This window comes from Dryobates pubescens, chromosome 2 (assembly GCF_014839835.1).
Source record: "Dryobates pubescens isolate bDryPub1 chromosome 2, bDryPub1.pri, whole genome shotgun sequence".
NCBI lineage: Eukaryota > Metazoa > Chordata > Aves > Piciformes > Picidae > Dryobates > Dryobates pubescens.
Window position 1 is genome coordinate 12,473,035 of NC_071613.1, and position 27,460 is coordinate 12,500,494.

General features: G+C 42.0%; 3 protein-coding genes across 3 annotated transcripts in view; 1 reads left to right on the top strand and 2 right to left on the bottom strand.

Annotated features, from left to right (window-relative positions):
• The window catches only part of EPRS1 (glutamyl-prolyl-tRNA synthetase 1), a 46,847-nt gene extending 40,774 nt beyond the window's left edge, over positions 1 to 6,073 (bottom strand). The window contains exons 1-2 of the mRNA XM_009900073.2: positions 5,950 to 6,073; positions 3,410 to 3,494 (exon numbers count right to left, since the gene is read on the bottom strand). Of these exons, the coding sequence (XP_009898375.2) occupies positions 3,410 to 3,494; positions 5,950 to 5,995 (131 nt within the window). The 5' untranslated portion in view covers positions 5,996 to 6,073. The remainder of the gene's footprint in view (positions 1 to 3,409; positions 3,495 to 5,949) is intronic.
• A 2,959-nt stretch (positions 6,074 to 9,032) lies between these two features.
• On the bottom strand, positions 9,033 to 19,901 carry BPNT1 (3'(2'), 5'-bisphosphate nucleotidase 1). Its single transcript, XM_009900068.2, has 9 exons — positions 19,786 to 19,901; positions 18,467 to 18,591; positions 16,215 to 16,319; positions 15,815 to 15,922; positions 15,243 to 15,291; positions 13,648 to 13,739; positions 12,104 to 12,301; positions 10,930 to 11,035; positions 9,033 to 9,602 (listed from the first exon to the last, which is right to left on the bottom strand). The coding sequence occupies exons 2-9, from the start codon at positions 18,581 to 18,583 to the stop codon at positions 9,454 to 9,456; spliced, it is 924 nt and encodes a 307-aa protein (XP_009898370.2). The 5' UTR covers positions 18,584 to 18,591; positions 19,786 to 19,901; the 3' UTR covers positions 9,033 to 9,453.
• A 330-nt stretch (positions 19,902 to 20,231) lies between these two features.
• The window catches only part of IARS2 (isoleucyl-tRNA synthetase 2, mitochondrial), a 32,014-nt gene continuing 24,785 nt past the window's right edge, over positions 20,232 to 27,460 (top strand). The window contains exons 1-10 of the mRNA XM_054170183.1: positions 20,232 to 20,543; positions 21,067 to 21,189; positions 22,249 to 22,405; positions 23,528 to 23,676; positions 23,766 to 23,815; positions 23,914 to 24,023; positions 24,114 to 24,204; positions 25,086 to 25,201; positions 26,634 to 26,803; positions 27,249 to 27,339. Coding sequence (XP_054026158.1) covers positions 20,301 to 20,543; positions 21,067 to 21,189; positions 22,249 to 22,405; positions 23,528 to 23,676; positions 23,766 to 23,815; positions 23,914 to 24,023; positions 24,114 to 24,204; positions 25,086 to 25,201; positions 26,634 to 26,803; positions 27,249 to 27,339 — 1,300 coding nt within the window. The 5' untranslated portion in view covers positions 20,232 to 20,300. The remainder of the gene's footprint in view (positions 20,544 to 21,066; positions 21,190 to 22,248; positions 22,406 to 23,527; positions 23,677 to 23,765; positions 23,816 to 23,913; positions 24,024 to 24,113; positions 24,205 to 25,085; positions 25,202 to 26,633; positions 26,804 to 27,248; positions 27,340 to 27,460) is intronic.

Sequence of the window (27,460 nt, forward strand, 5' to 3'; positions counted from 1 at the left end):
TTCTGGTCCTACCACCTGACACTAAGGAGAAGAGACCCACCCCACCTCATTACAACCTCCCTTCAGGTAGCTGTAAGAAAGCAGTTAGGTCTGCCCTCAGCCTCCTCTTCTCCAGACTAAACAATCCCTGTCTCTCAAAAATGATGTGAAATACCACACTATGTAACAGGGAAAGCATTCAAGAAACAGAAAACAGGATGGGAGAAGGAAAAACAAACAATCAAAAAACCCAAAGAAAACATAGAATCTCCAATTGTAATAAATCATTATTTAAACTAACGTGTAAAAAGCTTGGCAGAAGGGTTCAGTGCAGAGGTTAGATACATCTGCTGAAGAGTAATACTACACTGAAGCACACACGTGCTCACAACCCAAACCAGGGAAGCTGTATTGCAGTTTGCTATCTGATAAGATGCAGATGTACTAAAACACTCCATAAAGCCATCAGCATTTAGCAGAGTGGTTTGATCAGGAGCTATTATCAGCCTGTATCAGGAACAGTGTGGCCAGCAGGAGCAGGGAAGTCATTCTGCCTCTGTACTCAGCACTGGTGAGGCCACACCTTGAGGACTGTGTCCAGTTCTGGGCCCCTAAGTTTAGGAAGGATGTTGACTTGCTGGAATGTGTCCAGAGAAGGGCAAAAAAGTTGGTGAAGGGTTTGGAGCACAAGCCCTATGAGGAGAGGTTAAAGGAGCTGGGGTTGCTTAGCCTGGAGAAGAGGAGGCTCAGGAGACCTTATTGCTGTCTACAACTACCTGAGGGAGGATTGGTCTCTTCTCCCTGGCAGTCAGCACCAGAACAAGAGGACACAGCCTCAAGCTGCACCAGGGGAGGTTTAGGCTGGATGTTAGGAAGGAGTTCTTCATAGAATGAGTGATTGCCCATTGGAATGTGCTGCCCAGGGAGGTGGTGGAGTCACCATCACTGGAGGTGTTTGGGAAGAGACTGGATGGGGTGCTTGGTGCCATGGTTTAGTTGATTAGATGGTGGTGTGTGATAGGTTGGACTCGATGATCTCAAAGGTCTCTTCCAACCTGGTTAATTCTATTCTATTCTATTCCCACATGAAGTTTTGAAGCCAAGGCTACAAACATAACCTTTAAAATAAAATTCATCATGGCAAATTAGTGACAAACCTTTCACCCAACCAGCTGACAGCTAAGCTTCAGCTAGTTAGCTAAAAGGTTTGCCATCAGATTTTAACTGCACTTCAAAAGATAACCCAGAAAAACAGCAAATAAAATGTTCTCTCTTGTTCAAGTAAAGTCATTAGAACAAATGGTTTCCTTAAAAACAAAAAAAGTCTGAAATCTCCCAAGTGAATTTCAAGTCATGCCAAAACAAGACAGCTTCGGCAGAATTGATGCCATGAAATCCATTTACCAAAAGCATTAGCTGAGATATGAGGTTCAGCTGATGCTTCTTGAGTTACACTTTTAACAGACTTTAAAATAGAGAATCAATTTTTTAAAATTATTTTACAACCAAGCAAGAGAAAATTAATGCAATATGGAGGTTCAGAGTAACTTCTTAAATGTAATAGAATGCCAGGGATGAGGAGACATGAACAGACAAAAAAAATTCCATCTGATGGAGCCATGATTCTAGACACTATCCACATTGTCCAAAGTGCAGAACTGCTTTTGCTTCACATTTCTGACCATTTCCATCACAGTTAAAGACTGTAGAATCATGTTGGTTGGAAAAGACCTCCGAGATCATACAGCCCATTATTCAACTCTACCGAGTTTTGTGCTAAGCCCAAGCCCCTCCGCACCACAGCAGTTCAGTGGGTAAGAAAGGATGGTAGTAACAAATTATTTAATATCAAATTATTTAATAACAAATTATTTCAAAGAAAACTGGTTCATCCTCAGGTATCCTAGTAGTGTACATCTGCACATGTATCTTTTGGCATACACATACTCACGCTGCCTAAGCTGTGAAAGAAAAATGAAACCAAAATCTGACTAAGGCTTCTCAAGGGGAAAACAACTCAAACATACTCAATTAACGCTCCACTATGCATCCCACATGTATATAACACACTGAAAATTATCAATGCTGTACCATTTCAGTCCTAACACAACCTGCTCCATTTATCTTGCTTCACTTCAAAAAATCACAATTTCATTGCCAACACTGGGTACAGCAAAAGACAGCCTGTAAAACCAGGCATTACAGTAAGGAAAGAGCTCCTATCAGAGTTGAAGTCTAACAATTTAAACAGAAAGCAGTAAAACAATCATTTTGACTGAAGACTATGAATCACCCTGTGCTTGGATTTTGCAGAAATATGTACCCAGTGACAAGCTCCTTCCCTAAGCTCAGCAGACAGCAGAAAAGCAGAGTCTTTGTTAATTTATGGGGAGTAAGTCAGGGTCTCTGCAATACCACATAAAAATATGATGTTGTTTCTATAACCATTCTGAAGACATGGAGGAATAGCAATTTATGATGCCTTGGTGGCTTTGAGAGCTCAGAAAACGTGAGTTTGTCAGCTAGTCCATGAGCAACAGAGGTTTTCCCCTGTTCTTTCAAAAAACAATCAGTATTCAAAAACTACATTTATAATCACTAATTCTAAAATCATTATAGTGCTGTTATACTTTAAGTTAGGACTGCAATATTTATGGGTTAAAACTTACTGTAGATACTAGACATCAGAGATTTCCACTGATATATCAGATATATCTGGATATATCAGATATACCAGATATATATACCTGGATATCTTATCTTGATATAACCAGGTATACGAAATCAAAGATGACAATGCCACTTCCCAAAACAGCATTAGTCCTGCATTTTTAACAGGCATATGATCCTGCTCAGATATAAAATCTACCTTCATGCCCCAAACTTAAAAATATTTATTACCACGGCAGAGTATTTTCAGGACAGACAACAGATTTCTACACAAATTTCCAGACTCTTTCTACAGGATGCAGATGGATGAACATCTGGACAGCATGGCACAGTTAATTAGCACTTTTCTGCGGTAACATCATGCCTTCACTAACATGCAGAGGTGAGGCCAAAAAAATGCCATATAAACCTTTACGATTCATTCCACCCCATCTGCAGAGGTGCAAGGAATCAGGTCTATCAATCTCTCCTAACACAAAATAACCTTGCACCATGGGACCTCAAAAAGGCAAGTGCCTAAACAATGAAGTGACTGGCAAAGCATACACAAGTAGACCTAAGTGCCAGTAAAAAGATCCATAAAGATCAAGTTTAGAATCTATTGCAGAAATTTTGTCTGTGCTGCAAAGGAGACATCGGTGACAAGTAAAATTGTATTCTTCTCCTCCTCCTACCTGAAAAGGTTACTCTCAATGTTACAACCACATGATTTTTAAAACTGCTGACCCAAAGCTAGAAGGAGAGATGCAAAGTCACTTACTCAGACACACGAAGGATGGTTTCTTTGCCTTCTTCCACTGAAATTTCAAGATCATTCTTCACGTGCTCCACTGTCAGAAGAGCTCCTTTAAAAAACACAAGAAAAAGATGCTGAACTTTCCTCCAAGAAAGCTGTCTTTCACGGCAGCAACAAACCAGTTACATTCCTTATCAAAGAGGACCAGGTGACTTGACTGCCTCCTTCAAGTAAGATTGCCCAGGGAAGAAATCAATGTTCAGACTCATTCTTATTCTTGGCAATGCTTACAGCTTCAAATTGATCATGTCCAGCATATAGTCAGCTGCAGTGAGCTCAGCAAGTGTCCGCAGCAATACATTTTGCTTCCTAAAAGCATTGTAAAAATTAGTCCTGTTCTCCAATAAATAGAGAATATAATTAACTTGCTTCTGATTATTGAACAGTGTAGTAACATAGTCCATTCCAGCTCTGACATATGCACCAAAGAGCTCAATTAGTGACTATACCAGTACTTTCTGAACAAGGATGAGACTAACTTTATCGTGATTTCATGTTTATGAAATGATTAACCATTTAATGATCAAGCCACATGAAATGCTACCCATGCAGAAGTGTAGGAAGTTTATGCAGGATTTTCAGAGCAAGTAGTTCACCAGTGACAGCAAAGGACAGCCTCTAGAAATAAAAGAGTTATTGAAATTTTTAGGCTACATCATCAACTAGAATATAGCTGTGCCTGTATTCAAAGCAGCTTGATGCAGCCCTGCTCTGATCTTGAGGCTCTACAGCACGACAGAGCAGCTCAAACAAAGCACTGAGCTAAATTGGCTGTACTTCTGGATTGGCTCTGGTCCAGAGCTGAGCATAAGTAGAGGAGCTTGTGCGCTTTTGCTTTGCTCTGAAGCACATACAAAGACAGCCAGCTTTGGCAGGGGCAAATATTAGTTAAATAAAACTAGTCAAAAGACTATACTCTAGGTCTTGAAAGGCATCTAACCTATTACAGTCTTCCTAGTGTGCCATGCACTTTATCTTCCCTAAAAAAAGACGGACTACTCAAGACAGGGTAAGTTGTAAGCTATTAATACACTGGCCTAAATACAAAGCACTAGAGCTGTGAATTCCCTAGCTCTCACCTCTGCTCAGCTGCACACCTTCTTGTGACATTAAGCTTTTATTAACTGTAAGTCAAGGTTCTTCTTCCCATCACTCACTCACCCATCTGTGAAAGTCAGGATGACAACCCTTACGCAGTATGTTTGTAAGACAGGTAAGTACTTTAATAACATGCAAGGAAGCGCTTTGAAAATTGCAAGTATGATGTACACCAAGCTATGTAATTAATACTAATGATATTAAAAGCTACTACACTTTTGCCAGTGCACAGCCATGCTGCATAGTACAAAGTAGGAACAAGCATGATGAGTGTGCTTGTCTTCCTGACACAAACGTTTCATTTGTCATACGTAGTATTTCTGACACAATTATACAATCTCCCAAATTAAGTCTCTATTAATATTAATATTTCTTACATAATTATACAATTCCTCAAATTAAGTCTCTAGTGCCACTCACTAGCTGCCAAAAGTAGAGAATCCTCCAAAGCCCCTAAAACCATGTTAATCATAGCTCTTAGTGCATCCTAACTGTTTTGGCAAATCAGTATAAGCAAGTATCAAGAGAAATGATCTTTCAAGCTTATGTTTTACTATACCTTAAGTTAATAGTCATGCAAGTCCTACTCAATTCAAATGTATTTGGGAACAACAGCTTGAAAAAGAAATCAGTACATTAAGATGAAGAATGGGTAGAAAATATATTTTGAATGGAGAAATGGTATGGGATATGTATTAAAAGAAAAAAAAAAGCAAGGCTGTTTCCAGATGTCAGAAAACATAATAAAAGAGGTTCTCACATCTTTAAAGACAAAATAACATTGAAGGACGCGAGTAACTGAGAAAGCAAGATTGTGCAGTGCAACTTTGAACCAGCTCCCCAGATCAGCTGAACACAAGCAGCAGATTAGAAGTGACAGCGATAGATAGTAGCACTTCGACAGAGCCAACAAACAAGCAATGTGAGTTACGCTTGCCTTGAAAACCTATCCTCAAAGTGCTAGACCATTCAAGGAGGGCATCTATGACTCAGTTTCTTTAACTTAAGCTCATCGAAGTGCCGGCAGCCGTCACCACTGCCCAAACAGCTTCCCCGGAAAGCAATCTGCTGCAGACCAGCTGCCCCGAGGGCCAGGGAGGCGAGACGGAGCGCTCCCTGCGGAGCCCCACACGCGGCCAGGAACCCGGGCCGGCGCCTCCCCAGGAACCTCCAGTGCCACCGTCCTGGCCTACAGCAGGGCCGGGCTGCGGTGAAAAGGACGGACGCGGGCCTCCCCTCACGCCTCGCCCGGCCCCACACGGGGGGAACGACCGCATGATGCAACACGGAGGCTCCGCTCACGGCCGGACAGGCGGGCGATGAGGGAACAACGTCCCGCTGGTCCCCCCGCAGGGGAGCGGGGACAATGGGGTGGGGGTGTGGAGCGAGAACCATTCCGCACTTACCGAGCGGGGGGCTCCCCGCGTTGACAGTGAGGCTCAAGACCGCCATACCGCCGTCACCACCGGCCCCGCGCCGGAACCAAAGGAAAGGGCGGGGCGGGACGCGCGGCCGCGCCAGCTGGGCATGGGCCGGCTGGGCATGGGCCGGCTCGGCAGGGACCGCCCCGAGGCCCGCCCGCCGCCGCGAGGCCGTGCTGCTCACGTCACGTCCGGCGGGAGAAGGCCTTGGGGCGATGTGGGGGCGGCGCTTGCTCTGGCCTGCTGATGCTGCCGCTGCGGCTTAGGCCCTCTCCGGGCGGCTGGGGCCGCTGCTTTATGGCCCGCCGGAAGGAGAATGTGATGAGGTTGGAGCCGGGTGGGAGATGACTAGCGGGTGGTTACTTAGGGTTCCCTCGGCCGGCGTGATGCTCGCCCGTGCTGGGCAGAGGCTGCCCTGCCTTTCATGGGGCCGGTGGTTCTCTTCTCGCAGCCTTTCCGGCAGTTAGGTAGAGCCTTCCTGAGAGCTTTGGCGGAGATAATGGTACGAACTCCTAAGCTGGACATATGTCCGGCAGCAGCCGCACAGAGAACTGCAATCTCTTTTCTATGTATCTATCCATGTTGAGTCTAGGCTGCCCAGAGAAGTCGTGGAGCCTCAGTAACTGGAGGCATTCAAAACTCGCCTGGTGGTGATCCTGTGTGATTTACTCTGGGTGATCCCGCTCTAGCGGAGGGGTTGGACTAGATGATCTTCAGAGGTCCATTCCAATCCCTACCATTCTGTGATACCCTGACACAAACAAATCACACGATGCCACATAGACACCATTCTGTGATATCCTGACACAAATCACAGGATACCACGTAGACACATGCGAGTACAGAGCTTCAACCCGTCTAGTTTCATAGGATGTTACTTACTACATTCCTCCCAAGCATGCAGATTGTGCGGGGGGTCAAACTGGGTTTGGAAATGACTTGCCAGAAGACTCTGTCAGCAGTTTCTCACAGGAGACATTCAAGTTCACATTGTTGCAATGGCAATGCAGAGTCATGGTTTCCTTTTCTACCTCCCTCTCCACCCGCTTCCATTTTATAGATTGCTCTGTAGCACCTAATGTCCTACCAAAGAAATTCTCAAATGCTTGATTGGTGGAGCAGTGCTGCTTTTAGCAGAGGGTGCAGCCAGAGCATGACTGCACTTAAACTTGCTGGCTTTGGTCCTTGGCTCCTGCTGCTGAGTTTCATCTTAACTTTCCTTAATGTTTCCCTACATTAGCAGTTTTACAGTTCCTGAAAGCATGGGTAGTGGTTCCATACATGTAGAAGTGTAGAAGGCGGTCTGTGCCATGTGTCTTCTACACTCCCATTGTGGTAAATGAGCAGTGAGGTAAATCACAGCAGCATTACAAAGGGGCTTATGCTGAGCGAATTTTCAAACATATGTACCAGGGGAGGTTTAGGGTAAACATCAGAAGAAACTTCTTCAGTGAAAGGGTCCTCAAAAGATTGAAACAGGTGCCCCAGGGAAGTGGTCATATCCCATCCCATCGAGTGTTTGAAAGATGCAGCGGTGTGGTGCTGAAGGACATGTTTTAACCTCAGACTTGGTAGATAGATAATGGTTGGACTCCATGATCTTGAAATTTTTTTTCCAGCTGAATTGTGTGATTCTATACAGCGAGTCTCAGATGAAAATAAGGATACAGAGACAAAGATGAAGGTTAACAACATTCAGTTTGGTACTTGACTTTGTATTTTAATGATTACTTGGAAAAATTAAGGCAGACCTTTGTCTTGTCCAAGTCCTTCCTTTTCTCACAATGTGCTTTGCAATTTCACATGCAGATTTTGATGTGATGCATATCCAAAAAAACCAGCAGAAGGTAAAGGTGAGAATTATGTATAACTGAGGCAGTGAAATTAGATTAATCTTGCGCTTGCTACATGGTTCAAACTTCAGTCACAATCAGTTTATGGAATGTTTAAACTTATAATGGGTCAAAATATAAAGAAGGCTCTAATTAAAGCAGGCTGAATCTGTCTTGCTTGCTCTTACAAGTCATGCACTTGAGGAAGAAGGAAGACTATAGATGAAAGGATTACAGGCATGTGTTGTTCCTATATATGCAGCTTTAATCCAGTGTCATGACAGCATTACAGACTAGATGATGACAGCATGATGTAAGTGATAATCTTGCTAATTTATCTGTAAAGGTTATGATAAGCTGACTTCACCATGGAAAGGGCTTCCTTAGATCCTTTTCCACGTGTGCAGACAGGCTGTGAACACTTTATGTCCTTATCTTTTGGTGTCAAGATGTTCCTGCTTGCTGGAAATAGAGCCACCTTTAAGTTAATGAAGTCATACCGGTGTTAACATGGCTGTGAGGAAAGGATCTAATCTAAGGTCTTCAAGTACATTAAAAGTTGTCAAATAATTTGTGTGATGAAAGTAATTTGAACACACTGAAAACTGCATTTTGACATTTTCATCTGTATGGAAACCAGCTTTTTTGTGTCTTGAATTTCAGAGATAGCTTTAAGAGGGTTTGAGTGCACCAAGAGCATAGTCATTTGGAGGACTTAATCTTGTGGGCACAGATAAAGTGAGAATAGGTGCAGTGCAACTTGTGGGCTACTTTCCCATTCATAGTGTCAGCAGAGGATAAAGCAAGTAACAGTAATAGTCATGCTATGATAGTTTAGGCATTCAGTCTTTGTCATCAAGCAGCCAAGTTCAGGGACCCTGAACTTGCATGACAAAGTGACCCAGGATGCCCAAAGCTCTTCAAGACAGAGGTGGCATAGACCCTGACAGAGGCTTTTCAGAGGGGTGCTGGGAACTTCTCCCCCACTGCAGTTTCCTTGGGTTCTCTTCAGCTGAGGTGCCCTGAACTTCGCTGTATTAATGCTTCACTGATCCTCAATGCATCCAGTGATCCAGGAACTCCTATTTGAGATTTCAGAGGCCCAGCTGGAGTGTGTTCTGTCTCCTGCAAAACTTGGACAACCCAACTCACCCCAAATAGTGATCCTGGCCACCCCAAAAGTGAGTGCAGATCAAATAATTCAAAGGTTCCTTTCTAAGAATCAAAAATGTCAGCTTTATTATAAATTACCTTACTCATCCAGGCAAATTCTCAGCCCATTTGTATTTAACACAGTAAAGCCTTGTTGATTGCATGCAACAAAACACATAGATCAAGATCAGGTAAATGATTTAACATTGCTTTGTGCCCTGAATATTATGATGAATTTGAAGAATGAATATTCCCAAAGAACATAGAAAACAATCACTAAAGGAATTGGGCTGTTTTGATGTTCTCTGCTGATCATAGCAAAAGAATCTCATCCAACAGAGACCTACAGATTCTGTACATCCTTTTGAAATTATTGAACACCTTAATGTAAGAATTCAGTTCAGATTCCATAAAACAAAATTTCAGGTTCAGTTATCTGCCTGCTTTCTCTTCCTCCCAGCTCACTCTCTCAGCCTTCCAGGCCAAGTGAAGATTCTTCACTGCTTTAAGGCACAAGAGATTGTTTAACTGTGTTAGGAATACGACTGGCATAATAGTCATAATTTCTCAGAGTGGCAAGGACTCCAGCTGAATTCATGTGTTTCACTTCCTTGTTATACTGAAATGAATTTCCATGCATATCAGTTATCTTGCCTGCAAAAAAAAGCAAAGAAAAACAGTCCAGCAAACAGCAGTTGGAGATAATCTATTTTTTAGTACAGGTGATGTAACTAAGGAAAAAACAATGGTCTTTGGCATACACATGCCTGTCTTCAGATGTGATTTATCTTTGTTCCTACTTTAAGTGCAACAACCTTTATTGACTAAAATCAAATAACTAATGCTTTTATTTTCCTTCAGCAATACTTAAATTCCTTATGTTTCAGGAAAAGGAAAACAACCCCTTTCTCTTATGGATTTATCAAAATGCTTCCTGAGTAGTTTTGATGTTGGCCATTGACAAGAAGGAAAGAAAACTACTAAGTTCAAGTAAAAGCCAGGGTAAGTGTGCAACGAAATCTAGCATTAATATAGAAATACCTCAGCTGTTTTTAAATGAGTTTCTACAAATCACATGGCACAAGCAACACAGATCTTTATGCAAGCTACCTGAGCAAGACACCTACATAATGAGGCTAAATACAGCACTGTGCTGCCCCAGATCGGTTGGGATTCTGAGCTAACCTGTTTAAAGCTATCCCAGTTATCAACACCAGAGGAGTTAAATAATGTCATTGTGAAGCCTGACAGAATTTAGGAGATCAAAGCCCACAACTTGAGCAGGTGGTGGTAAAAGGTCTATCAACAAGAACAACAGATTATAATACTACTGCAATTTATATTCAAGTGGCTGTCAGTGACACTTTTCATACATTCTCTAACCTTTTTACCCTTTAGAAAGGTAAAGTGGCTTGTGTTGGCCAGAGACCACTAACCTTACTGAATTACATACGTGACTCAGTTTTGGAGTTTGTACATCCAAAGAACAATTGCATGATTTGGCCCATTTTTGTTGTTTTAAGAATTAAATTGTCTACACATTAAATGATATGTTACTACTGATACACTACTACACCCAATTAGTAGGTCAGCACGACTTTACTGTGAAATAGTAGCCAACAGAGCCAAAAAAACCCAACCAACTTATTTTGGAGAATATTAAAATGAATATACCCAAAATGCTGTGATTTGGCTTATGTTATTTGACAGTTATTGACTATATTAATCCAGGGCAAAACTGATCATACCATGCTTTCCAGAGCATAATTTGCTGTCCCTTTCGAGTTACTGCTGATTTCAGTGGTCTCAAAGCTTCTAATGAATTGTGGCTATTTAAAAATACAAATTTACTCTTCATTTTTCTTTTCAAAGATGTGCTTGGAAAGTCTTTTTTTCTCTTTAAGAAAGTATAAATAACTTCACATTGACTTCAATTGATTGAATTTCACTTTGCTCAGAATTTTCAATGCTATTAACTTACCTCCCACAGCATGCAGAATAGCTTCAGGTGCACATGTATCCCATTTCTTGCACCCAGGACTGGCAAACACATAAGCAGATGCCTTGCCTTCTATAAGCTGAATGATCTGTCATGAATAGAGTGGGAATCATTTGCAAAGGATCTAAGCATTCAGAAAAGGGTAAAAAGGACACTGGGAAACAGGGATCAGATGAGCTGAGAAGGAACACCAGTCATTTCCTTTCAAATATTAAGAGCTACAAAGCTATACTATATTACCATTGAGAATGATCATTATAAATACAGTCTACAGGATGAAAACCTGCTTTTAGCTTCAGAAGTAAGAGTTCCCCTCTTGTGTGAGTACTATAAAATAAAGCACAAAATATCTCAATGTTGTCTTGGTGCTGTTTTGGGCTTTGCACACATAGAAGGAAAGAGATAGGAGGGTCATTGCAGTGAGGGTGGTGAGACACTGGAACAGGTTGCACACGGGTTGTGGATGCCCTCCTTCCTGGAAGTGTTCAAAGCCAGGCTGTGTGAGGCCTTGAGTGGAAGTTGTCCCTGCCTGTGGCAGGGGGGTTGGAACTAGATGATCTTTAAAGGTCCTTTCCAACCCAAATCATTCTATGAATCTGAGTCTGGTTTTGACAAGCTTCAAAACCTGCAGCAAATGAGTATTCCCTTTATGGAGGGAAGTTTTGCAAAGGTAGTATCACCATGTGCTTCTACTTTTGTCCTTTCACATGCGCTGCTAGACAGTTTGAACAAAAACTTCATGAAGACACATAGAAGGAAATGTCTAATAATTGTGATTACATCAAATTCTCATATAGTCATCCTGGTCTTACAAATTTTAGTTTTCTCCCCTAGAAGCAGAATACTGGAAAAGATGAAGCTCAGCCATGACCAGCATGACCACTGTTACAAATATACCTGTACCAAATTGTCTCTGCCTCATGTCAGACTGAATGCTGGGAAGATAGGTAGTGCTGGGTCAGGAGGAGGAAGTCAACTGTACATTCACAGAATCACCAAGGTTGGAAGAGACCTCAAAGATCATCAAGTCCAACCTGTCACCACAGACCTCATGACTAAACCACGGCACCATTCAAGTAAGCTAATTATTTCTATTAAATTCTTTTCCTAAAGGTACCATCTCTCAGTAAAAAGAAAAGATCTGGAGTTTTCATACCTTGTTTCCTGCTCCTCCAACTCTGATGACACTGTCTGGATTCAAGGCACTGATGCAGTCATTTACAAGGGTACTACTGTGTGAACGGGTGGTAACAATTATGTGTTTCCCAGCAGGTGCCTCTGTGAGCTGAAATCCAAAGGCACCTAAGCCCAGGACTCCCCAGATTGTCCTGCCCAACACTGCATTAGTTCCTGCCTACAAAAAAAAAGGTACACATTTCCAGGTTATGGTTAATCCTAGTGATCAGCATTTAAAGCATAAATGGACTTAATCCAGTATTAATATTATACTCCCTGATAGGCAAAGAGTCTCTGTCAGGGAGTACAATATTAATAGTGGGTTATACATTTAAACAATGACACTTAAGAAGAACCACTCTGGAACCCAAAGTGTATTACATCCTGCCTCCAGTGACTGACAAATTCCTATTTGTATATTTAGGTACTTGAGGGCACAAATCTATGATTGAGAATATCTTAACTTTAAAAGTTTGGTCATATGCATCTTGTAGTACATATAGAATCAGCTCAAGAGCTTTTTCTTTACAATTCTACTAAGTTTAACTAACCAGGATGCACGATGAGCTATCCCCTCCCCTCACAGATAATACTGAAGTACTCTCCAAATGTGTAAATGCCTGTAGATGGCCACCCTGGACTTATACCTGAAACCTAACCCAGCTGTCAGTGACATGGTTTCCTAAGGGATGCAGACTTATGACCTTAACCAGGCATCACAAATGCATCTAGTGCAAGGATTAGCTGCAGACTTTCTAGCAAAGACTGCCAGAACACCCATCTGTACTTGTTTTACAGTGAATGCTTTATATGTACTACAGTAATGTGTACGGTACAGATGTAATAAGTACTGTATCAGTGTATTACACAAGCCTTGGGATGCAGTACGGCTCTTAGTAGACCCCTGAGATTCACTCAACCTTGAAAATGTTGAGGGCTACAAAGATCATGAGAGGGTTGGAGCACTTCCTCTATGGGGACAAGCTGTGACAGTTGGGGCTGTTCAACCTGGAGAAAAGGCAGCTCTAGAGATACCTTAGGGCAGCCTTCCAGTACCTGAAGGGGATCTATCAGAAAGCTGGAGAGGGACTTTTTACAAGAGCTTGTAGTGATAGAATGAGGGGGAATGAATTGAAGCTTGAAGAGGGTAGATTTAGATTGGATATTAGGAAGAAATTCTCTGCAGTGAGGGTGGACACTGGAACAGGCTGCCCAGGGAAGTTGTGGATACTCCCTCCCCGTAGGTGTTCCAAGGCCAGGCAGGACAGGGCCTTGAGCAACCTGGTCTAGTGGAAGGTGTCCCTGCCCACAGCAGGCGGGGGGGTGGAACTAGATGATCTTTAAGGTCCCTTCCACCCCAAACCATTCTACAATTTTATGATATATTCAATAAAAACAACATCACTTTATTACAACACTAACTCCACTACACACTGCTTTTGAGAGTGTGCTAACTACAAATAGCTTAGAAAGTGACAGTTGGAGATCACTTACTGCTTTTGAACAAATCAATGCATTTAATACCTCATAGTTGTAATACGGCTGGTTAATAACTCCTGCTATTGCTTTGCCTCCATAAGCAATTCCAATTAAAACTGTTACGTGGTCAAGGAGACCTGTACAGACATAAAATGAATGTATGCTTAAAAAAATAGGAAGTGTACATATTTAACATAATGTCTTCAATAAAAGCCCACAAATTAATATGCATGGTGGTATCTTGGAACTGCAAATACTAACCAAGATTTTCAGGTATAGTAAGTTAGCTGATACACATCAGAATATGATGACATTCTTCTATAAGTGTGTGAATTCTTTAACAGTATTCAAAACTAGTAATATGTTGACAGCTGCACATCTTCATTTTAGAGTCTATGTCTGTGGACCCAATTTAGGCTGTGCTGAAACCAGTTTCTTCCCAGTAACTGAGGAAAACTTTGATTTAGGGGAAGATCTTTCATTTTGAAAGGGTTGCAAATACAGCTGTGATATTTGGGTTGTTTTGAAGAGGAGGTTGTAAACACAATCTAGCATGTGAATGGGAGATTTAGATCAAAATGTATAGGAAACCAAGTTTGACTAAAGACAACCTGCTAACAATTAAAGGCAGCTCTTTGCTACCAGAAATGACAAAAACTGTTGGGCACTCAGTAGCCCATCAGGAATATTCAATACTGGTCAGAAGTAACTGGAATGATTAAGAGGGGGAGAATCACCTGCCTTGACCTGCTGACCACACTTCTCTTGATGCAGCCCAGGATCTGATTTGCTTTCTGGGCTGCAAATGCACATTGACAGCTCATGTTGAGCTTCTCATCCACCAGCACTCCCAAGCCCTGAGGAGAGGGACTCTCCAATCAGATCCTGGGCTGCATCAAGAGAAGTGCAGCCAGCAGATCAAGGGAGGTGATTCTCCCCCTCTACTCAGCTCTGGTGAGACCCCACCTGGAGTACTGCGTCCAGTTCTGGAGCCCCTATTACAAGAGGGATATGGACATGCTGGAACGTGTCCAGAGAAGGGCCAGGAGGATGAGCAGAGGGCTGGAGCACCTCTCCTATGAGGACAGACTGAAAGAGTTGGGGCTCTTCAGTCTGGTGAAAAGAAGGCTCCAAGGTGACCTTATTGTGGCCTTCCAGTATCTGAAGGGGGCCTACAAGAAGGCTGGGGAGGGACTTCTCAGGATATCAGGTAGTGATGGGACTAGGGGGAATGGAATGAAGCTGGAGTGGGGAGATTCAGACTGGACGTGAGGAAGAGGTTCTTCACCATAAGAGTGATGAAACCCTTGAATGGGTTGTCCAGGGAGGTGGTTGAGGCCCTGTCCCTGGAGGTGTTTAAGACCAGGCTGGATGAGGCTCTGGCCAGGCTGATCTAGTGTGAAGTGTCCCTGCCCATGGCAGGGGGGTTGGAACTAGCTGATCTTTGTGGTTCCTTCCAACCCTGACTGATCCTATGATTCTAAAAAATTCCATAGAACTCAAAGTACAGAAACAACACTAGCCTTAGGAAACAATGTTGTGTGTACCTTCTTTCATAAAGCTATCCACATATACATGCCACTTTATTACATAGCTATAATTATTTTTTTTAAATCAGCAGAATTAAAAGAGAAGCCAACCTTCAGTGTACTCCTTGGTTCCATCCAAAGGATCAACCCATATCACAAGCTTTAAAAATAAATAAATGGAAAATGAACAAATACAAATCATGTAAGTTACCATGCACAGCATATAGTTTAGTGGTTTGGGTTTTTTTTACTTATGCTGTTAAGGAAAGAAAGAGATTCCAGTTTCTAACATAATGATGTGACTGAAGCCCACAATAGCATTTTACACTAAAGCTTAAAAACCGGCTATAAGTCAGCAGGTAACTTCATAGAGGTATGAAGGCTTAAACTGAAGTTAGAAATTACATCACTTTTTTATGTCCAAGTAGATGCCTTCCAAATTAATTTTAATTACAAGCTGTAAAACAAAACCAACAAACAAATCTACATTTCCCATTACTGCACACAGGGATATGCAGCATTTCCAGTTCTGGAGGTGTGATTCTCATGACTATATTTTGAGTTACAAAGAACAAAAAAAATGGGCAGCAGTGAAACAGCTTCTTTTCCTAACACATTCTCAGCTAAAATCAGTAAGTAATATAGTGTAAAATGTGAAGATATGCATAACAAGTCCACATTACCTCTTCCTCTTTAATTCCTGAGTACTGAGCAGGACAAGCTTTCTTCAGTATTTCTTCACAGTGGCCATCTTCAATTAATTCCTCACTTACTTCATCACTAGGCAGTTCCTAACAGAAGGATTCTCAAACTTAACAGAGGTGTTGGGTTCACCTCAATTTGCCTCAGAACTGTGGATTTGCTTGCTGTTTACTTGACAAAACTAATGCAGTGGGAAGGTGAAATGGCATGGGAGTACTATTTAAAAGAAAAACAAAATACACACAAAACCCCCACCACACAAATCAACAAAACAAAACCCACAACAACAAACCAAGATTACTTCCTAAAAGCTGCCAAAGGAAATCCCACTGCAAGCTACAGCAAGTTACATTGTTAGTGTGATATAAACTAGGTACTTACTTCTTCTCCTATGATTGTCACCTTGGGAAACTTCCGTGCCAGGGAAGCACAAATACTCATTTGTACCAGTCTGTCAGCTTTGGTCTGCAAGTCATTGGCTCCAGTCTGTCAAAGGATGGGCAGGCATTTGTGTATTTTGAAACCATTTTGAACAAATCAATTCATTTAATACCTCATAGTTGTAATATGGCTGGTTAATAACTCCTGCTATTGCTTTTCCTCCATAAGCAATTCCAATTAAAACAGTTACGTGGTCAAGGAGACCTGTACAGACATAAAATGAATGTATGCTGAAAAAATACCCACCATCACTACAGTGGCTCCTATGTCCTAATGGAGAGTCTACCCTGTATTGAAAAATGTCTGATCTGATAAATCATCAACTTAATAAGTGATCCTGAGAGAGGCAGGCTAAAAACTGAATGAAGCAGAGCTTCCCTGGATGACAGAGAGCTAAGATAGACTCCTATAATATTAGAACAGTATTTACACGTTGTGTTCTTGCTGCAGTTGTATTGAGTATGTATTTGTGCAAATACTACACTAGGTACAGAATAAATGAACACAAGTATGAACCCAGGTACTGTACAAGATGAGGGGAAAGCAAAGCCTAAGATGTTAAGGGGAAGACGTATTTTAAGGCATGGCTTAGTGGTATTGTGAAAGGTGAGAAATATAGGGAAGGTGTTAGGAAAAAGTGATTTAAAGGTTCAATTAATCTAGCTTGTTTAAGAAAAAAAAAAGGGGGGGGGGGAAATTATGATGCATAAACTTCTAAATAGTGAACAATTCCTTAGTCTAGTAGAAAAAGACCAAGGAGGGACAGAAGCTAACTAGGGAAATTGAACTGGACGGTAATAATTTTTCCAGCAAAAATACTAGGGAGGGAACAGTAGATTTAGTGTCTCAAAATGGTTAAGAAAAACTCACTGAAGGTCTTCCCAAAAGATGCAGTGTAGCCAACGGCTGCTAGATGGGTTACAGTCATTTTTTTTCTTAGACACTAATAACATGCTGCAGAGTGGAAACAGGTAATTTATTAATACTTTCTTGCATTAATCTCCATATATCTATGAATGGAGGAGTCCCTTAAGTCCAGACACAGAATCTCAGTAAGAAATAGCTTTGTTAGTGTAGGAACTAGGACAGCCGCTTCATCCAAGGATTTGCATCTTAGTTGAATCAAACAAATTCTATTTTGTCCACTTGTATCTTGGGACAACATGAAAATTCTTTTATCCAGCTACGGAAATGAGCCATAGGAATGGAGTATTCTGTTTGGAATCATGTTATGGGTTAATTTTTTGCATGCCCAAAACCTCATCCCTCATCCAGTTGCCTATCTTTATGAAATTTGGTATTTTTCTTTGAATTTCCCCTCTCATCGCCTAATAAATTTGGCTGAATTTGTCACTGACTTTAGAGTTGCTAAGATTCAAGGTATTGCAGAGAATGTCCTTTGTTCCAGGACACCAACCTAATAAACCAGTACAAAGTAGTTCTTCAGAGCAGTCATCAATAACATAAGCATGGCTCAACAAAATGTCTACCTACCAATCTGGGTTTAAAAAATAAAAGAAGTAGAAATGATACAAAGAGAAGCAATATAAATGGAAAGCTTAATGTTGACTGGGGGGAAAGAAAACTCTGGGCATCAGAAGGAGAGGACCTAGCTAAAAATTCAGATGTCCTTGAACCGTTTTCCCTTATCGAGATAAATGGATGGGAGGTCAATGTGGCAAGGGAAAAGGTGGAAGATTGTCTTTCTAGCTTCTCTAAAGCTTTCAGTAAGGCCAGCTGGAATTGGTCTGACTGCACAAAGGGGATGAATGATGAGAAGCAGCATTTTCTGCCCTTGTGCATCTCTCTCTTCTCCCCAGGCTGTAAGGCAGTCTGAACGCTGGTCTATCCTAATCCAAAAATTAATCAGGGGCATAGTACTTTCAGTTGTTAGAAAATAGCTATGGAAGTCAATGGGAAAGATACACTATGATGAAGCCTGTGTTTTGTGAGGCGACTCAGAACAAAATTATGGTGTGTTTCTTTAAGTGTCCAAGCATTCTTAAGAAATACTGGCCAAAAGAGACTTCTTCAATGCTCTTTTAATCCTTTAATAAAGAATGTTTCTTGTATCAGAGAGGTGAGGACTGTATTTCTTTTCCCATTTGCTCATCTTCAAAAATACTAGTTTGACCTGCATTTAACTCAGCATTAATAAGAGAAATTAAATTGGAACAAAGTAAAAGTAATACCTTCTCCACTATCCCCAGGTCTCCTGTAGCCATTACATTTCTAACAATTGTAGCAGCTTTTTCTGCAACAGAATACGCAGAGGCAACCACACGCATGAGTAGAGCTGGAGAAGCCATTCTGACTGCTGAAAAGAAACAAAAAGCAAACCTGTACATTTCTCTCTTCAAGAGAAGACAAGAAGGGAAATATTTCACGTAACATTCCAAACAGATACAGCATAAGCTGAGCAGGAAGAGGCAAGTGGGTTACTGCCAGTACTTTGTGGAGAAGAAGAGGCTCAGGGGAGACCTAATTGCTGTCTACAAGTACCTGAAGGGAGGTTGTAGCCAGGAGGGGGTTGGTCTCTTCTCCCAGGCAACTAGCACCAGAACAAGAGGACAGTCTCAAGCTGTGCCAGGGGAAGTTTAGACTGGAGGTGAGGAGAAAGTTCTTCACAGAGAGAGTTGTTAGCCATTGGAATGGGCTGCCTAGGGAGGTGGTGGAGTCACCATCCCTGGAGGTTTTCAACAGGGGATTGGAAGTGGCACTTGGGTGCCATGGTTTAGTAGTCATGAGGTATTGGGTGACAGGTTGGACTTGATCTTTGAGGTCTCTTCCAACCTTATTGATTCTATGATATTGATGTGACCTCAGACAACATGTGTACAGCAAAGGCAAACAGCAATGTTAGAAGTATCAAGAGGCCAAACTGACTGGATTTTTAAGAACCTTTTTAGCATTTTAGAAACACTGTACAGGTATCTCTGAGGCTAAAAAAAGTAAGGCAATTGTGTAAGTACATGCAAAAAGCATAAGTTGCTGCTGTTAATTATTATTTACTGCTTGTGGATGGGATCAAAGTGCTCTGTAAAATAGCCAAGGTCCATAACCCAAGTGTCTGTGGGCTATCTTGGACTGGTAACAATGGTTACCTGAAAGCAGCTCTCAAACAACTAAAGATAAAGAGCAAATGTCTCATAGGAAGGCAGATACTGTGTTAAATATATACCATCACGTGAACAAGTTTACATGAAGTAAAATCGAATGTAGCTCATTCCAAACTAAAAACACCTGGAATGTGAGCACTTTAAAGAGAAAGAGTTAAAAAAGCAGCATACTAGATGGGAATTTAGGATTAAATAGTTGAGCTCAAAAGAAGGTAAGATTTTGTGCTTCTCATTCTTCATTTGCCTTTTTACTGCATTTTTGATCCTGCTTTGTAAAATGAGGTTTAAATGTACTTAGTTGTTTTAAAGGCTTGATTTATTTAGTCATCGCGTGAAAGAGGTGGCCGTGCACGGCAGGCACACTCCCTCGGCCGCGGCGCTGCTTAACTCACCGTCTTCCGCTTTGCCTGTCTCTGGAGTCCGGCGGTTTCCCTGGCGCTTCTCCAGCGACCGAGGTTATGCCTTGCCCTCTCCTCCGGGCGCCGCTCACCTGCAGCGTGCGGGGCGGTCTGAGCTCGCCGGGAGCCCTTCCTGTCCGTCCCCTGGCCCAGCGATGAAGCAACCAGAAGCGAAGTCCAAGCTCCGCTGAGCAACTCCTGCGGCAGCAGCAGCGCGACACTCCTTACCTGCGCCGCGACCTCTGCTCCGGCTTTTTCAAGAGCTTGCGCCGACCACGTCAAGGGGACGCCACCGTTTTTACAAAATAGGCTAACACTTCCCTAAAGCCTCGGGAAGTGTTGAAAGGCTCCCCTACTCCCCCGCCCGGCCCGACAGAAGGCCTCCGCGGCGGGGAGAAAAACGCGTTGCACCGAGACATGTCCTTCCCCGCGGCCCGTCGCCGGCGCGCCGCTTTCTGCGGCGCAGGCGGAAGTGTTTCCCTGGAGCACGTCGCAGGCAGCCCGTGAAGATGTTTACGGCCTGCCGGGCGCCGCTACTGGCCCGCGCCCAGGCGCGGGTGGTGCTGCGGGCCCAGACGGGGGTCTCCTATGGCTGGGCGCGTTTCGCCGCTTCGGAAGCCAATAGCCAGCAGCCCGTGGTGGAGAGCCGGCAGGACTCCCAGTACCGAGACACGGTGCTGCTGCCGAACAGCCGCTTCCCTGCGCAGCTCCCGGGGCGGCTGCAGCCTGAAACCGAGCTGGAGATGCAGCAGGTAGCGACTGGGGCTGGCTTGCCCAGGGGGTGCGTGGCCCCGCCGCTGCGCTGGGGGCGCGGCGATACGTGACCCGGCGATGGAGCCCCGGCCCTGGGAAGGAGGGCGGGGGTTGGGGGTGGTGGTCGGAGGTTTATGTACGGGCCCGCCTTTGCTGCGGTCACGTTCTTGTGGGTCTGGCTTTCGTGGGTGCCTGGACAGGCTGTCTGAAGTGAGCTGGGGATCTTTAGTCGAGTTATTTGTAGTTCAGGTACTCTCAAGTTCGTTAGAGTTTTGTTGGGAGAAAAAGCAACGATTCTGCTGATAGTGGAGAGCCAGAATAAAAATGTTAAGCTTAACCTTAGCCTGTCTCAGATTTTCTTAATACTTTTAAACTGCTAATGTCTTGTGTTACAATGTCAGAGAAATTAAGTATTTGTCTATTTGTTTTTATTCTGCGTTTTACCATCTATCCAAAATCCAGACATTGTTGAAGTGCACAGATCTGGGATGATTTTTGGGTGTTTTCTTCTTGTCTCTACAGAAATGTGGTTTTTCAGAACTGTATTCATGGCAAAGGCAAAGGAAAACAAAGCAGGAATTTTGTCTGCATGATGGACCACCTTATGCCAATGGAGACCCTCATGTTGGCCATGCTTTAAATAAAGTAAATATTCATTCATTCATACTCTTCTGTTTTAAAGTGATAAACACTTTCTATAATGTGCTGTGTGTTCTCCATTCCCATGTAAATCAATAGCACTTTAACGTGCTTGGTATTTTGGCAGATGAAGCTCTTAATAAGCAGATGATTTGGTTGTGTAGATCCAATCTGGTGCCATGGTGATAGACATACCATGCCACAACATAAATGCCATATACCAGTATATGGTGCTTATAAGTTGAGTGCTTGAGTACTTATTTATGAGGCTGAATGTCTCAGAACATCTTTTCAGAGAAAGAAATTAAAGGTAATTCATTCCTTTGCAAGATTAAATGCACGTATTTATGCATTGAACATAGCACACATACACAGTATGGGTTAATGTATATTGCTTTATGTGTGTATGTAATAATCTTACTGTGTTGCAGGGTTGAGCTGTGCCATGTTAGTCTTTTTTCTCCCTTTGAGTATTTTTAAAGTTTGTTCTATTGCATTTATTTTTATGTGGGTGGCCTCAGTGGAGCCATGGTGACTAAATGTTGGTGCCTTTTAAAATGTAATTTTCAGCATTGAAATTTGACTCCTAAATATGTTTGGATACATTTAGATTCAGTCCTGAGAGTGACAGCATTCCACATTCTACAAGGTGGGAAAGACTAAAATGCAACCCATGGCTTCTTACAGGACTGGTGCCAGAGCCTGGCCTTCTGAAAGTGACAAATTTTCATAGGTGATCAGTTATACCACTAGGCCAACACTGTAGGTCTAGCTCAGTGTTTTAAAGATGAGAGCAGGTAATATTTGTTCCCTTCAAATCTTGCAGTTTTATAATCTGCATCTTTCAGTTGTACTGAATGAATTTCTTTGATGAGAGGTCCTCTGAGGCCCTGCCAAACTACAGAATGATGGGGAAGAAAAGTCACGAACGCATGATCTCACATCTTGTGGCCTTTTATAGTTGTTTGGTTGTGGTTGTTGGGGATTTTTAATGAGTTGATCTTAATAATGTAGCTATTCTGTGTGGGGAAGCTGAAGTGGTAATAGACCTTTGTGTCTTTTTAGATTTTGAAAGACATCACTAATCGTTTCCATGTGATGAGAGGTTATAAAGTCCATTACGTGCCAGGGTGGGATTGTCATGGACTGCCAATTGAGCTGAAGGCATTGTCAGAAGTCAAAGGAGCTGAAAATCTTTCACCAATGCAAATCCGACAGAGAGGTAACCCCCGTTTGCTGTATCTTTGTAGAAAAGACCTGTGTTAAGGAGTTTTGCATCCTACTCCTGTTGTGTGTGTTATATTTGTGATAACTTTTCTGCTTTATTGTTGGCTTTTATATTAGCTATTGGTGACGTTTTCTCCGGTCGCTGTCTGTGTGTGCTGAGACGACTGTGTACAGTGTCGTCTTATGAAATGGGATGTTTGAATACAAGCTTAATTTGTTGCTGTGATGAACACACAGTAGCATTGGCTATGAGCTTTAAAAAAAGGAGGGCACAGGGTTTGGACTTCTGCTTTGCTTAACTGTGTAGTGGCCTTCAAGTGTATTTATCAGATCAACAGTCTTCTGTTGTTTGAAGATGGAATTTGAGTAGGAGCTAAAAAGATGCATGTAAAAATCAGGCTTCATCAGGACACCTTGGCTCTAGGTTCTTGCTGTTGTACAAGATTTATCTGCCAGCTGTTTTTAACAATGCTGCAAAACTGTAGGGGTGATCCTTTCAGAGAAAGTTAGTCTGTGTTATATGGAAATTGTCTTGAAGAAATCATTTCAAACACCGTGCGTATTGGAAGATGCCAACATTCAGCTCCAAAGCTGCTTGTGATGAGCTGTGTATGCTGCCCTAGCTGGAAGTTGTAGCAATAAAATAGGGTAACTTCTTTTCAGATGCATGTTGCTTTGAAAAGTTTGGATTCTCCTCAACAGAGGTGGTTAATTCTCACTCTTGTTTTATGTTATGTGAGGATATATCTTGAGAAACTGTTCTTCACGACTAAATACAGTGAGTTATTTTTCTCTCTTCCTCACAAATAAAATTTATATTCTAGAGACCTCTGTGGTTTATCTCTCCGTATTACTCAAAAAGTGTCACTCCTGGATTTGGTTTTTTCATGCTTTGCAGTCATTTTGTGTAACTGCTTCTCATTTTGTGCAACTGCTTCGCTGAAATAAGTCTTTTTTGAACCATAGTTATGTATTTTGTCCACATCAATAATCAGTGCATAGCCTCAAGATATTTGGCTCAGGCTAGTCTAAAAAAAATGTCAATAGCATATTTTAAATGGTATTCTGTTGATCTGAGTGGGCTGAACCATGTGCTTAATGGAACTGTTCCCTTCAGCCAGAGAATTTGCAGAAAGAGCAATTGAGAAACAGAAATCTGCCTTCATTCGTTGGGGTGTAATGGCAGACTGGGCTAACTGCTACTACACGTTTGATCCAAAGTATGAAGCAAACCAGCTGAGAGTCTTCTATAAAATGTATGACAAGGTATGTTGAATTTTTCTTGAAATGTATTTTGATTTCTTAGGCATTTCACTTCTTCTAACTTCCTTTCCCCACCTCCCTTTTCTCTTTAGGGTTTCATTTATCAGGACTATAAACCTGTTTTCTGGTCCCCTTCAACCAAGTGAGTATGAACTTAAGCTACACCTTCAAAATTTTAGCAAGGCTATCAATAGCTTTTCGTGTTCCAAGTGTGTTAACTTATGTTTGATCTCTACCCAGAACAGCCTTGGCTGAAGCAGAGCTGGAGTACAATGAGCAGCATGCCAGTCGTTCTGTGTATATGAAATTTCCCCTGCTGAAGTCACCACCTAAGTTGGCTTCTGTGATAGGTATGACTTCTGTGTAGAGCTTAAGACTGATGGCTTTTTTTGCGTGCTTGTTATAATTGTAAGTAAAACACTTCTAACTTACATCTGTAGATGGATCCTCCCCTGCCAGTGTGCTGGTCTGGACCACGCAGCCCTGGACTGTGCCAGCCAATCAAGCGGTTTGTTACATGCCAGATTCAGCGTATGTGTCTTTCACTTGGTTCAGTGATCTGCATCAGTCCTTATATTTATCTGCAAACTTAAAGTGTTATGTACTACCACTGCATTTCATTTAAGGCATCTTTTTTTGTGTGTTGGTTATTTTAAGTCACACAATTGTTAAGCTTTGCTCTGTATCTCCATTAATATTTTAATCTCTCTTTTCATTTTTTTTATTCTTTAAAGTTTCTTCTTCCCCATGTTGCCTGATTTTGAGATTTAATTAATTGGATATAGAATAGAATAGAATTAACCAGGTTGGAAAAGACCTTTGAGATCATTGAGTTCAACCTATCACCCAACACCATCTAATCAACTAAACCATGGCACCAAGTGCCCCATCCAGTCTCTTCCCAAACACCTCCAGTGATGGTGACTCCACCACCTCCCTGGGCAGCACGTTCTAATGGCCAATCACTCTTTCTGTGAAGAGCTTCTTCCTAACATCCAGCCTAAACCTCCCCTGGTGCAGCTTGAGGCTGTGTACTCTTGTTCTGGTGCTGACCGCCAGGGAGAAGAGACCATTCCTCCCTCAGGTAGTTGTAGACATCAATAAGGTCTCCCCTGAGCCTCCTCTTCTCCAGGCTAAGCAACCCCAGCTCCTTTAACCTCTCCTCATAGGGCTTGTGCTCCAAACCCCTCCCCAGCTTTGTTGCCCTTCTCTGGACACGTTCCAGCAACTCAACATCTTCCCTAAACTGAGGGGCCCAGAACTGGACACAGTTCTTAAGGTGTGGCCTAACCAGTGCTGATGTAGATGTTAAAACATATTTTGCTGTCTTTTGAAGATGGAGCACTTAAGCAATTTGTAGCTATGTGGGCTTTGTAATTATTCAGTATCACAAATATGTATTTGCATTGTAGATACTCAATTGTGAAGTGTACAGCTACTGGTGAGCGCTTCATTCTAGCTGCCGATAGAGTTGAATCTACAGCTGCTGTTTTGGACATGCAGTTTGAGGTTCTGTCAACATGTAAAGGTAGGTTTTAATAGTGTTAAGATCAAGTTGCTTAGCTATCTGCTTGTAGGTGTCTTAACACTGCTTCAGTTTTGATCTATCAATTTTATTTTATGTATATGTTTTGAGAACATTCATCACTAAAATAATACAAAGGGGAATCTGTCAGATAGTATTACAGTATCACAGTATCACCAGGGTTGGAAGAGACCTCAAAGATCATCAAGTCCAACCTGTCACCTCATGGCTAGACCATGGCACCAAGTGCCGCATCCAATTCCCTCTTGAACACCTCCAGGGATGGTGACTCAACCACCTCCCTGGGCAGCACATTCCAATGATGAATGACTCTCTCCGTGAAGAACTTTCTCCTCACCTCCAGCCTAAACTTCCCCTGGCACAGCTTGAGACTGTGTCCTCTTGGTGTGTTGTAGCTCCAATTTTCATCCATAGATTGCAAACTTCATTGATTTGCCTTTACCAGTGATTCAGTGCTGGAAATATGCCTGTCTAAAAGGTGGCAGTGGTGGTTTCTAGGACTTTGTCTTCCCAGGTTCTTTTGGTATGTTTCCTTGCCTTCTTTTTGAGAGGGGAAAAATTCATCCATTTCTCTGCTGAAAAATCTTGGCTATATCTAGTGATAGAATTGAAAGTGTTCTTCTCAAAAAAATCTACTTTTTGAATCATGTGTTTTGCAGATGAAATACAGCAGTAGAGTTGAAAAGAATATTAGAACCTCTTCGTTCTATCTTTCCATAAGTTCAGTAATGAATTACATTCATTATCTTTCTGTATTTCTGTACCTGTCTCACAGCAGTTCCTAAAATCCTTCCTTCCAGGAAGAAAGCTTCCAGTGAAAGCCATTTTGTCATATGAAGCATTGCTCAAACTGTGATAGCTTGATTTTCAGCAAGGCTTTGCTACTAAGAAGCCTTCAGTGGTTTTTTTTAACCTTAAAATGTCAGTAGCTTAATTTGTGCTGTGCTCTGTGTATGTAACTTAGAGAATTTAAGTGAATTGTTCATGATATAATTAGTCCTTAGTGGCTATAGACTGCTGAAATGTTAGAGAGATTTCTTTCCAGAACACTGAGAATAGCAGTTCTCAAGGAAAGGAAATGCATGGAGTGTCTGTAGATGGAGTCTCATTACTATCTGTCTAAGGTAGAAAAGCAGCTTTTTCTCCAAGGGAAAAGAAATTTAAAACCAACCAAACAAAAACCCCAAAACACAATACCCCAAAGCCAAACACACAAAACCCCCCAATAAACTCTGTGCAAATTTAAAATGCAGAGACTTTTGAAACATTTAAACAGGGCCCCACAAATGAGAAAGAAAGAATACATCTAAACTATATCACTTGCTGATCAATTGTTCCAATTCTGCTCTGATAAAATAAGCTGAATGCATGAGTTGTTTCTCTGTTGTCTCTCCTCTTGGTTTTTCACCCCCAGGTGTAGATTTGGCAGATGGTTCCTGTGCTCATCCCACAATTCCTGGCAAAGTCTCTCCTCTGTTACCTGCAAATCATGTGACAATGTCAAAAGGAACAGGATTGGTTCACACAGCCCCTGCTCACGGTATGGAAGACTACAGTGTAGCTTCCCACCATCAGCTACCCACGGTACTTCATTTATTCAGCTGTTACTCTTGATTCCCTGCAACTGTTTGATCATGTGAGCCCAAAGTGCTGTAATTTGTGCATAAAACTTACAAATGTTTTGAAGCATGGTTGGTTTGGGTTTTTTTTCAGGTGGTAGAGCTTTTGTTGTTTTTGTTTGTTTGTTGTTTTTCACTGTTAATTTTAAAAGCCATTGAAGTACTAAACCAATGGCATGGTGTAAGGTAGCTGTGCTGTACCTGCAAATACAACGGTACTCATTTCTTCCAACATGTAAAATTCACTTGCCTAAGGGATTACTAAATCTGAAGTGTACTTAAATGTGGCAATTCATCAGAAAAGTAAATACTCTGCAGAGTACTGTACTTTTTGGTTTTTTTTTTATACCAGTAAGGTAATTAATTTTCATGTGGTATTTTATTGACACGCTCAACATCCTTGTTTTAAGGACTGCTTTGTGGATGAGAGTGGACGTTTTACTGAAGCTGCAGGTCCTAAACTTCAAAACAAGAATGTTCTTGAAGAGGGGAATGAAGCTGGTGAGCATTCCATGTTTAGCCATTTTTTACTCTCTCAGTTAACATTCCTGCAGGTGTGTTTCTGAGCGCATCTTGACTCTGGATGTGGTGTGGGCACTCTATTAGGTGTTCACTGGGGAAA